The sequence below is a fragment of the Scomber scombrus genome, chromosome 3, assembly GCF_963691925.1.
Source record: "Scomber scombrus chromosome 3, fScoSco1.1, whole genome shotgun sequence".
NCBI lineage: Eukaryota > Metazoa > Chordata > Actinopteri > Scombriformes > Scombridae > Scomber > Scomber scombrus.
Window position 1 is genome coordinate 20,600,639 of NC_084972.1, and position 12,148 is coordinate 20,612,786.

Here is a 12,148-nt window from a genome sequence, read left to right on the forward strand (position 1 = left end):
TCCACCAGTTTGCGACAAAATGAAAAAAAAGCGGAACGGGTGGTTAGATAGACCGCATGGTGCATATGACGCTAGGTCGAAATTACGCCGAACCATCGCTTTAAAGACCCTGAAAACGTATTTTCCCAGTCATGTTCTTATGATCAGTGATGATATTCTTCATGAGCACACTATTTTCAGTCAAAGTTAGAACAGTTTTGGTTATTCCACATGAGAGACATCTGCATTTCTTTTGTTCCCTGTCCTCTTTCATCTCTGGTTTGAAGTTGACAGTTGTTTGGCCAATGTCAGTCAAATATGATCAAACAACTCCCACAATGTCCTCATGGTTGTTGTTTTTTGTTTTTTTGCTAGCACTACTATTGTAATGTAAGTCTGTCGATTGTTGATTGGTCCACTGCTGTGGATCCAATAATAGTTGGATGGATTGCCGCAAAAATTTTAACAGATATTCATGGCACCAAGAGGATGAATCGTACTGACTGAACATTCCCTGACTAGCAACATCATGAGGTTTACATTAACGTTTCAGAGTGAAGTAGCTTGATTGAAAATGTGGCAGAGACGTTCATGTTTGATTCCAGGTAAATCCTAAAGTCGATGAAAATCTTCTGACTTTTTTCAATTTGCCTGTCTTATGTTAAACTCTTAAAATAATACCTAAATGTGTTTGAACACTGATGTTGCTTATGAAGCAATGAATATTTAATGCTATGGGGAAATACTTGTGATTTTCAGGGGCATTAACAACAGAAATAAGCAATGTTAAAAAAAACTATATATTACTAAACTATATAATAATTAATTATGGATTCAAGCTGATCCAATTTGGTGACGTTGTACTCACTTGTATTCACCGCAGTTTCTTGGATACAGTCATCAAAAGATATCCAATAACGATGAAAGACATCAGTGTCAAGAATGCTGCACCAAGCACCGCCCCTCTGCTCACCAGGACTGGGAGAACAAAACTCATCAGTTAGTCTTTAGTAAATTCAACAGTCATATTTACTACATGCAGTGATATTTGACTTTTCTTAATGTGAGCTCTCATGTCACAGTATTGTATGTGCTCCAGGAATTAACCAAGGCCTTTCCCACTTATTTCCTTTGAATGTCACTATAAGTGGTTGCAATTACATCCTGGAGAGTTTAAACATAGTACAAGGAAAATTAAACATTTAGTTTTAACAGACATATGATATGAAAATGTTTAAAATGCGTCAAAACAAACGTACAAATATTAAAAAACACATGTTGTAAAAATAACTAGATGTTGGATTCTTACCTATAGGTTCCTCTTTTATCACTATAATATCAGCTCTTAAATCCTCTCTGGTGCCATCACTACCTTCCAGGACAGCAAGAACAATTTCTACTTCTGCATCAGTGACAGCTGGAGCTTCAGTAAAGACCTCCGCTGCAGCTGCTGTGACTCCCTCAACCAGAACCAGTACCTCCTTTATGGTCTCACTCTCAGAAGGGGTCTCAGTGACAGGTATTGTAAGTATTACTGGATCGCTGCCATCTGGTTCAGTCTCCTGAGAAGCTGTATCCTCTTCCAGAGCTGGTTCATGTGGAGGAGGATCTGAGTGGATAGTTGTTTCTACTCCTTCTACTGTGTTATCCTGTAGATCATCCTCTGAGTCCTTCTGGGGAAATACGAGGATTGGGTCGCCTGGAGCTGGTTCCTCACTGGTCGGTTCCACAAGAACAACAACAACAGGTTCTTCTGGGGCTGACTCTTGTGTGACTGTTTCCTCTCCAGCAAGTTCCTCTTGACCTTCATCTTCAGACTCAAGCTCTACAGGAAAGAGGACAACAGATTCCTCTTCTTCTGGTGGAAGATATTTGTTTGTAGCAGGGTCCTCTTCAATGTTTCCTTCCAGGACTGTTGGGTCAGCTGCCTCGACTTCTTTTGTATTTTCCTCTGGAGCCTCTTCTTTTTCTGTTTCTGAGGGACAATGACAACCAGCAATGACAACCTGATCATCTGAAACTGACTCCAGTGGTACTGTTTCCTCTGCAGAAGGTTTCACTTGATCACCCTCTGGTTCCTCACTGGTCGGTTCCACAAGAACAACAACAGCAGGTTCTTCTGGGGATGACTCTTGTGGTTTTGTTTCTTCCCCAACAGGTTTCACATGATCACCCTCTGGTTCCTCACTGGCCGGTTCCACAAAGACAACAACAATAGGTTCTTCTAGGGCTGACTCCTGTGGTACTGTTTCCTCTGCAGAAGGTTTCACTTGATCACCCTCTGGTTCCTCACTGGTCGGTTCCACAAGAACAACAACAGCAGGTTCTTCTGGGGATGACTCTTGTGGTTCTGTTTCCTCCCCAACAGGTTTCACCTGATCACCCTCTGGTTCCTCACTGGTCGGTTCCACAAGAACAACGACAGCAGGTTCTTCAGGGGATGACTCTTGTGGTTCTGTTTCTTCCCCAACAGGTTTCACATGATCACCCTGTGGTTCCTCACTGGTCAGTTCCACAAGAACAACAACAGCAGGTTCTTCTAGGGCTGACTCCTGTGGTTCTGTTTCCTCCCCAACAGGTTTCACCTGATCACCCTCTGGTTCCTCACTGGTCGGTTTCACAAGAACAACAACTACAGTTTCTTCTGGGGCTGACTCTTGTGGTTCTGTTTCCTCTGCAACAGGTTTCACTTGATCACCCTCTGGTTCCTCACTGGCCGGTTCCACAAAGACAACAATAGGTTCTTCCTGGGCTGACTCTTGTGGTACTGCTTCTTTTGCAGCAGGTTTCACTTGATCACCCTCTGGTTCTTCACTGGTCGGTTCCACAAGAACAACAACAGCAGGTTCTTCTAGGGCTGACTCCTGTGGTACTGTGTCCTCTACAGCAGGTTCCTCTCGATCGCCCTCTGGTTTATTACTGGTCGGTTCCACAACAACAACAACGACAACAGATTCTTCTGGGGATGACTCTTGTGGTTCTGTTTCCTTTTGACCTTCCGCTTTTGAGTCAAGTTCTGCGAGAACAGTGACAATAGATTGCTTTACTTCTGGTGTACTATGAAGAGGATCTTCATCAGGAGCAGGCTCTTCTTCAGCATTTTCCTCTGGGACTACTGGAACAGGCATTTTTGCACTATCTACTGTTACAGCAGCTTCTAGTTTTGTATGTTCTTCTGGAGCTTCTTCCTCTGGTGCTTCTGGGGAAACTATGGGGATTGATTCTTCTTCAATTTGTTCTTCCAGATCTGGATTGCCTTCCACAGGAGCAATGGCAACTAGATCTTCTGGGGCCAACTCCTGCTGTACTGTTTCCTCTCCAGCAGGTTCCTCTTGACCTTCATCTTCAGTCTCAAGCTCTACAGGAAAGAGGACAACAGATTCCTCTTGTTCTGGTGGAAGGTCTTTGTTTGTAGCAGGGTCCTCTTCAGCATTTCCTTCCAGGACTGCTGGGTCAGCTGCCTCGACTTCTTTTGCATGTTCCTTTGTAGCCTTTCTCAGGGCACAACGACAACCAGCAATGACAACCTGATCCCCTGGGACTGACTCCTGTGGTACTGTTTCCTCTGCAGCAGGTTTCACTTGATCACCCTCTGGTTCCTCACTGGTCGTTTCCACAAGAACAACAATAGCAGGTTCTTCTGGGGATGACTCTTGTGGCTCTGTTTCCTCTTGACCTTCTTCTTTTGAGTCAAGCTCTACTGGAACAAGAACAACAGATTTATCTTCTTCTGTTGTACTGGGAAGGGGTTCTTCAGCATTTTCTTCCACCACTACTAGGACAGCTGCTTCTAAATCTTCTGCGTGCTCCTCTATGTCTTCCTCTTGATTTGCTTCTGAGGAAATGATAAGGACTGTTCCTGGATCCAGCTCATGTTGAGCAGGTTCCTGTGGATCAAGAATGATATCAGGTACTTCTGGGCCCAACTGTTCAGGCACTATTTCCTCTGCAGCAGGGTCCACTTCACCTGCCTCTTCTGTCTCCACTTCTGCAGGGACAAGGACAACAGATGTCTCCTCTTCTGCACCAAGAAGAGGTTCTTGAGAAGCAGCAGGTTCAACAACGGCATTTTCATCACAGACTACTAATAAAGGTCCTTCTGGAGTGGCTTCTTCTGCTGTACTTTCTACAGCAACAGCTTCTTCTACATCTGTGTTTTCCTCTGAAGCTTCATTTTCCGATGCTTCTGAAGGAATGATGGGGATGAGTGCTGCTGGAGCTTGAGTCTCCAGATCATGCTGCTCTGGAGACTCACTGTCTACGGCAACAGCTGGGGCAACCTCGACTGTACTTTCACCTGGAGATGCATCTACAAAGGCTGGTTGCATTAGGGTAGTATCCTCCTCTGAAGATGCATGTGAATCTACAGCCAAAGGTTCCTGAGGGGTAGATTCTTGAGATACAACTTTATCATTGTCAGCAGTGACCTGGTCAGCGATGAAGACTGGTTCGGGATCTTTTGCAATAGCTGGAATGTCTTTTTCAACTGTCCCTTCCTCAGATGTTAGCTTCTCCGCTGAGGATGGAGCTAATTCCTCTGCAACAACTGGAATGAGTTTCTCCTGAATGGATTCTTCTGGGTAACGTCCATCCTTCCCTGCAACTTCTTCTGGTTCTTCAGCAACAACTGAAGACTGAACAAATTCACCAGCTGTAATAGTAAAGTGGAAAGTGGAAGTGCAAAGTAAGTAGCTTAGCAACAATTTGAATTGGTTCTTCCAGTGAAGCAACAGTACAGTCATGTGGTATGTTTTGTTAGTTAATGAACATTGGAAACCTTCTTGGCCTGATATTTATTAAAGTATGTCTTCAATGAATATCAGGACAATAAAAATGGGAATTTTACACAGCAGTTGAGGAAGTGTATAAATATACAGTACCAGTCAAAAGTCTGGACACATTTTCTTATTCAAGGAATGAGTAGGAAGTAATAACCTTTTTTTTTTTTGTAATCATTCCTGGAATTTGTTTTTCTTTTAAGTTAGACATCAAAGCCTATTTTGTTTTTGCTAAAAAGCCCAAATATATGTTATATTTTTCTTCATAACTCAAATTTAATGACAGGCAATTATGTAACAGTTAAAGAGGATCTCCTGTGACCTGATATAAACATGAAGGGTGTGTGGTGATCCAAGTTTAGGTCACATGTCTCACTGGGTGGTATTCTACAAGAGCAGGTGCATCATTGAACAGGCAGTGTAAAAGTATTTGAGATAAATTTGGGTGTTTTACAAATCCAAACCGACATATGGCATTTTATCCTTGTTCACAGGTGAACTGAGGTTGACACATGTCATATTTGCATAATCTTATTGTTTGTAACTGGAAAATACGATATGTGTGTAAAGCACTATTTATTTGCCTCACTGTTTTAGGTTCTGTTGACTCACTAGTGAACATAATCTGTAACATAGGTAAGATCAAGTAAACAGGTTTACCTTACCAGCACTTGTCTTTCCAGCTGTTTGCTGTTGTAATACTCTTTAAAATAATTTGCATAATGTGCCCATATACACTTTATATACTATATGTGCATGTGTGGAAATGTATTTTATCTAAAAACTGTGATACTGGGATGTTCTATCACACCTACATTATTTTTCAGAGGCAATTCCTTGTTATACAATTAATTTTGCATTATCAAAATTGACTTAACCAGTCAGAGTCTGACTTCTATTGATGAGGACTGATCTTTTTAGAAGTTTAGAGGACATATAGCTTACGTATTGGTGCTGATGAGTACAGCTGAATGTTCAGGACCAGGGTCACCAGGAGCAAAGAGGAAGCTTTGAACATGATGTCCGTCTTGTCAGAGTCCTTCCATAAGAGTCAAACCACTGCCAATAAATCCAATACTGTGGTCACACCGGTGCCCCTGCAGTGAGTGAGTGAATATCCCACAGGGGTGAAGACCACATGCACTGCGAGTGTGGACACATGTTATGAAGTGTCACACCACATGGAAACACTAGGAGGGTACTTGGAGGGCCGGGTGGGTAAAAGAGAAACTTAAGGTATGTGACAAGTGATCACATATGAGTTTTTACCAGAAGGTTGTACACAAACCTTTCCATAGCCTGTTCCTCTGTTTTTTGACACTTCACTTCAAAATAGCAAAGCAAAAATGTTATCGATGATAAACTGCTAAAAAAAGATGTTAGATCAATTGTATTTTTATTAGACACTGAGGAGTGTGGCTCTGGAGATGACAATGACAGTCTATCAGTCAGCCACTTAAATCAAGATTGAAGTATCTCAACAACCACTGAATAGTTTGGCATAGTTCATGGTTTCAAGATGAAGAAGCCAACTGACTTTGGTGATCTCTTGACTTCTCCTCAGGCGCCACCAGCAGGTCATGGTCTTCGCATGATCTAGTAAAATATCTGTACATTGAAATTATGGATTGACATAACATTTTCCTGACACGTTTATGGTTTAGAGACAATGAATCTTAGACACCAACATTACCTCCAGTGTCACATTGTGGTTTTGAGATTTTGGATGAATTGTGATGACATTTGGCACAAACGTTTCAGTTTGTCCAGTACTTTTGTTTTTGATTAAATACTTGCAAAACTAATGATCTTCCCATCAATCTCAGCTGACACATTAAACCTGCTTAGCATCAGTATGTTAGCATGCTGACATTAGCGTTTAGCTTAATTTCTACAGATACAGATAAGTCACCTCTGTGCTCCAGCTTTTGACATCTGCTACTGTATATCCTACATGTTGGCGAGACTAAAAGTCTTCAGGAAAAAAGTTCAAACAGCACATTATTCCACAGTGAAGTTACCATATTTTATTTCTTTAAGTGCCATTCATGCATATTGGGGAAGGGGGTGGGGTGGGCGGTGGTATCGACAATTCTAATAACACTTGAGTTATTTTACAGCACTAAACGAATACAAAGAGTAGCTGTGTCACCTCATTGGACAACAAAAGTAATAAACCGTGCAATAAACGAAAAAGGACAAATAGGAGAAAAAAATACAAGAAATGACAAAGACAAAATCAAAAAAACAGAAAAATTAAACACAAACCAAATATATATTATCAACACTGAAACACTGAATGTAGAACCATAGTACAGGTAAAAGGTAGTGTCACACAAAAAGCCAATGCATTTTCATCACATATATACAATATAGATATATACATACTGTCACCCTCTGATTGGACAATAACAAAATACTCTATTCTTTTCCCTCTTCTCTCTCATGAGCAAGACCCACCCCCTGCCTTGATACCCCCACCCCCAAGAGGAAAAAAGGGATGATTGAAAAGACATATATGTACAAGCACAACGACACACCAGCACTGGATAAAATAGGCCCCAATCAGCAGTACTTGTTGGCAGTTCTCTCCCATATTGTAACAAGGCTTTTTTTTATCTTTTCATCTTTTTTTCCCCCAATAATAGTAATCTCTCTGGCAGGTACATGTCCAGCGGTACTTGAAAACTTAATTGTCTTTTTAAAAAGAACTGAAAACTCACACAAGCAAACACACAAATACACACGCACGCACGCGCGCACACACGCGCACACACACACACACACACACACACACACACACACACACACACATACAGATGTAATGTAAAATTGTGATTGTGATCCAGTCATTGTCTTCACCTCCCCCCCCCCCCCCCTCCCCCCTCTTAAGCCACATCTGTTTGCTCAAATTGTTTCAATGTTTTTCCCCTTGGCCTGATGTGCTCAAAGAGTAGCTTGCATGTTCACAATCTTCACCTGGAAGAACCGAAACACTCTATTGTAGGTCCATAGAATGAATACATATTGATTATCTTTTTCACTGCCGTCTTCAGCTGCAGTCCTTTGGCCCACACTCACCTAAAAAAAGAGTCACACTTGCTTATAGATGAGCATCTCAAATCATTTGGGTCACTCAACTGACTAAGTATTCTGTCTGAGCACTAATTATGAAATTCTGGCAGTTTGAAGAAAACTTGTAAAAGTTGAGATCCACAGGAAAGGCAATTTTCTACATACAGCGGACATTTGTGACACAAAGACAAAAAAAAATAAAAAAAATAGCAGAGAGAAGAGGCAGTTGACAGGTATAATTGGCAAGGAAAAACATAACAAAAGCATGAGCTGAAAAAAAACAAAACAACTTAAAGGCAGTATGAACGGTTGAAAGCGAGAACTTGACTTCAGTGTCTAGAGGTGCACTGTGCCAGCTCTGGACAAACTGGACTGCTTCTAGTCTCAAATAACTGTGTGTTCAAACGTATAGTTCTGTAATGTCCAATAAACAATCATGTGAGACTTGAAAGTGCCTTTTCTCACAATAACAAAGACATTATGCATTGTCATAAAAAAGAATCCATGATTGTCATCAATATCAAATCAAAATTACAGTCGCCACTGTAGCTCCTAGTAGCTAAATTGTTTTAAAGGAATAGTTCAATATTTTGGAAAATATGCTTATTCACTTTCTTACAGAGTTACATAAGAAGATAGATACCACTCTCTTATCTGTTAAATATGAAGCTATAGCCAGCAGCTAGTTAGCTTAGCTTAGCATAAAGACTGGAAATAATGGTGAACGAGCTAGTTTAGTGCAATCTGAAAGTAAAAACATCCTCCAACAGCACCTCTACACCATCAAGTTGTAGCCAGGCAAGCTGCTTCCTTCTTCCCTCTTTATACATAGCTAAGCAAAGCAACTGCTGACTGTAGCTTCATATTTACCATGCAGACACAAGAATCAATTTTCTCATCTAACTTTCCCCAAGACAGAAATAGCACATTTCCTCAATCCCATTTTTAACTACTCTTCTAAACAAGGACACAGTGTCATGGATGCAAAGCATCAAACACAGTTAAGCAGTATTGCAGAGAGGAGAAATAATTCCGGTCACTGTCAACAGCTGACAATGCCTCATAATTGCCACTAGGGGTCAGATAGTCTAACTATGAGTGAAAGAATGAACAAATGTGTGAGTACGTGAGGGATTAGCTTTCTACATCCAGGAGGTGCTTTGCATTTTTAAAATATCAACAAAAAATGTAAGTGTGCATTGGGGCTTTTTCTTTTTTCTTTAAGCATAGTGTCTCTAAAGTTCAGCAGCTGTCTGATTGAGGAGCCACTTGTTGCAGGACACAGAGGACGGGTTTACAGAACAGACAATCTCCCTGTTCTGTGCTTGAGAAACCCTTCCCACAAAAACACGTTTCAAATCTAGTCTTTAATCACTGTGTGCATCTGCTTTTGTGCTCATAGATAGCATAGAGATGGTTGCAGCAATCAATCATAGCCCTAAAATTACAATAAAACCAAAACACACAGACACACTCACTCACCATATGACACACACACACACACACACACACACACACACACACACACACACACACACACACACACACACACACACACACACACACACACACACACACACACACACACACACACACACACACACACACACACACACACAGTATGTACTTTATAATGAATCACATTTCTCATTCTGTTATGATTGTGTAATAGCAAATCTTCTATCACAACAAAACATTGGGCAGTTAAACAATAATCATATCTCCATAATTTAAATGTCAGAAGTGACATTAAACACTGACTGAAGCATTGAAACGCAGTATAGTAGGCGGAAAAAGGCAGACATTTGGATTCTACATACCAAAGAAACATACTTGCATTTTTACGTCTTTGAAAGGGAAAGTTCAACATCTGATAAATATCCTATTGATGATTATTAAATCAAAGTCTGAGGACAGTTAAAAGGCTTTCCTACCATAGTTTTGCTTGTTGAGAGGTCAGTATGAACTGTCTTAGAGACTTGAAATCTCCACCTCTCAAATGTTCTTTACATTTTACTTTTTGTTACTGTTACAGTACTATAAATGTCAAAAACGTTCATGTTTAGCACACAATTAGAGGTGCAATCATTTAATACAACCAAACCTGATTAACTGGAACAATACATATGAATAAGACTGGTTTTATTTAGTTGTTTTTGAGTGATGATGATGATGATGATGATGATGATGTTATGTTTAAAGGAACAGTTCAACACTTTGGAAAATATGCTTATACACTTTCTTTTCGAATGTTTTTTAAAAAGTACTAATAATTGAGAGTAAATAAAAGGAGGACCAAAATGGATGCAGGAATATATTGTTTGTTTCATGTATCTCTCTTGTTAAAACCTGGTGCCTAGTCCACAGATTTGGGTTCTTATTCTAAAAGATGCTAATGTAGCCTTGAACCACTGGTAAGCTCACGCCTCCCTCTGGATCACAAGACACTTTTTATTACCTTTTCACATATGCAATAGTACTCCTCAAGACCTGTAAACAGACTTCCGAGTTCCCCTTTGACTATGTAGCCGGGAGGCGATTAGCTTAGCATAAAAATTGGAAGCAGTAGGGAAACCGCTAGCCCGACTCGGTCAAAAGTTCAAAAGTACATCTTCCAGCACCTCACTAATTAACAACTACCTAATTTATTCAATCCCTCCACAAATGTAGTGCTGGTAGATGCATTTTTGAACAGGCTAGCTGCTTTTTCCTGCTTCCAATCTTCATGCTAAGCTAGGCTAATCACCTCCATACTCATGCATAATGACAGTGGTATCAATCTTATTATATCACTCGTGGAAAGAAGGCAAATAAGCATATTTCCTAAATGTTAAGTCATTCCTCCAATTATTAATAGGCTGCTAATGTAAAAAATAATTAACTTTTGCCCTTAAAACGTGCTTGAAAATGTGAACTTTTCAAGTCTTTAACAGCGTCTGATTGGTGGAGCAAATACCAACCTACATGATGCACACAGAGAACAAACCGTAGGTTACTTTGGGTTGAATTAGTTTAAAAAGACAAAAAAAAAAATCTGACTTCCTTACTATCACCTCCACTCACACTCATCAAATTCACTCATCTTTAAGTGCTTGAGACAGAGAACTACGAAAAAAGAAAAGTTGCTGTACTCCCATAACAAGTCTGTTGCCTGATCACATTGGTTGGCTACGATGCTTTCTGTGATGTTTTCTCTCTCCCTCTCTCCCTCTCTCTCTCTCTCTCCCCCAGTTTGTTTAATATCAATCCTGCTTAAACATTTAACACCCTGTTCAATACCACTGTTATTGTAAACCTAACTTTACCACCAATTCAGCCACAGTGGGGCCCACTTTCTCCCAAAAGTGACCATCGAGCACCATCACATTACTCACAGAGACGGCCTGTGTTTCTTAAGAACAAAAATAAAAACAAACAAACAAAAAAAATGTTAAAAAGAGAGATTAACTCATCCACGAGGCAGCTGAGGCCAATGTCAACACGAGAAGAATTACAAGCTGAACACGTCGCTCAAATCACATAACAGTTACGGAGCAGGGGGGCGGAGGGGGAGAGGGTTTCAGACTTTGGAAGGCTGCTGGCTAGGGATGGGGAGAGGGCGGCTGAGGAGCATGTGGTTTAAATGTGAATGTGTTCTACTTGTCTCTAGACAAGTACATAAGCAATCACTTTAACATGTCCGACTAAATATGATTGTCTTCAAAGTAACATTTTCTAGTTATGTTTTGCTTTTGTAAAAATGTCAGGACTCTGAAGTCTGTCTCTCTCCAAAGCTTGTCAAATGTTCTTCTGCATCCCACCCATAGTGGCCTCCTCCTCCTCCTCCTCCTCCTCCTGTGGCCTTTCAGCTCAGCCTGGCTTCCTCTGGCTTCCACCTCCTCTCCTCGCTCCCTTCTCTTTGCAAAAGGACGTCTAGGGGGCTAAACAATGGAGTCCCAATCAAAGTCATCCTGGATGTCGTCGGCAGGCATACGATGCATCTGGAAGTTTCTGGTAGCTATCATGTGCTGCTGGTTCATCTGTGCATGGTGTCCTGGAGATAGTACAGACGACAGGAAGAAGAGTTTGTGCATAAAAACAGGCCATGTAAGGAGACAGAATGGCTGCAAGTAATCATTTTTTCCCCCTTTAACTTTATCTCACCTGTCATGGTGGGTCCTGCGCTGCTCATGGGGGGCATGTGGGGATATCCTGGAGGACCCATCATGGACATGCTCTGTCTTGAGTCCATGTAGAGATTTCCTGACAAGAGAATCAAAACAAAAAAAAAGTTTAAAACCTGAAGTACACATCTGAACAAGCCTTAAAAACTATTT

General features: G+C 40.9%; 1 protein-coding gene across 1 annotated transcript in view; it reads right to left on the reverse strand.

Moving 5' to 3' along the window:
• Nucleotides 1-6,758: 6,758 nt before the first annotated feature.
• The window catches only part of foxj3 (forkhead box J3), an 80,801-nt gene continuing 75,411 nt past the window's right edge, over nt 6,759-12,148 (reverse strand). The window contains exons 11-12 of the mRNA XM_062415108.1: nt 11,976-12,074; nt 6,759-11,865 (exon numbers count right to left, since the gene is read on the reverse strand). Of these exons, the coding sequence (XP_062271092.1) occupies nt 11,753-11,865; nt 11,976-12,074 (212 nt within the window). The 3' untranslated portion in view covers nt 6,759-11,752. The remainder of the gene's footprint in view (nt 11,866-11,975; nt 12,075-12,148) is intronic.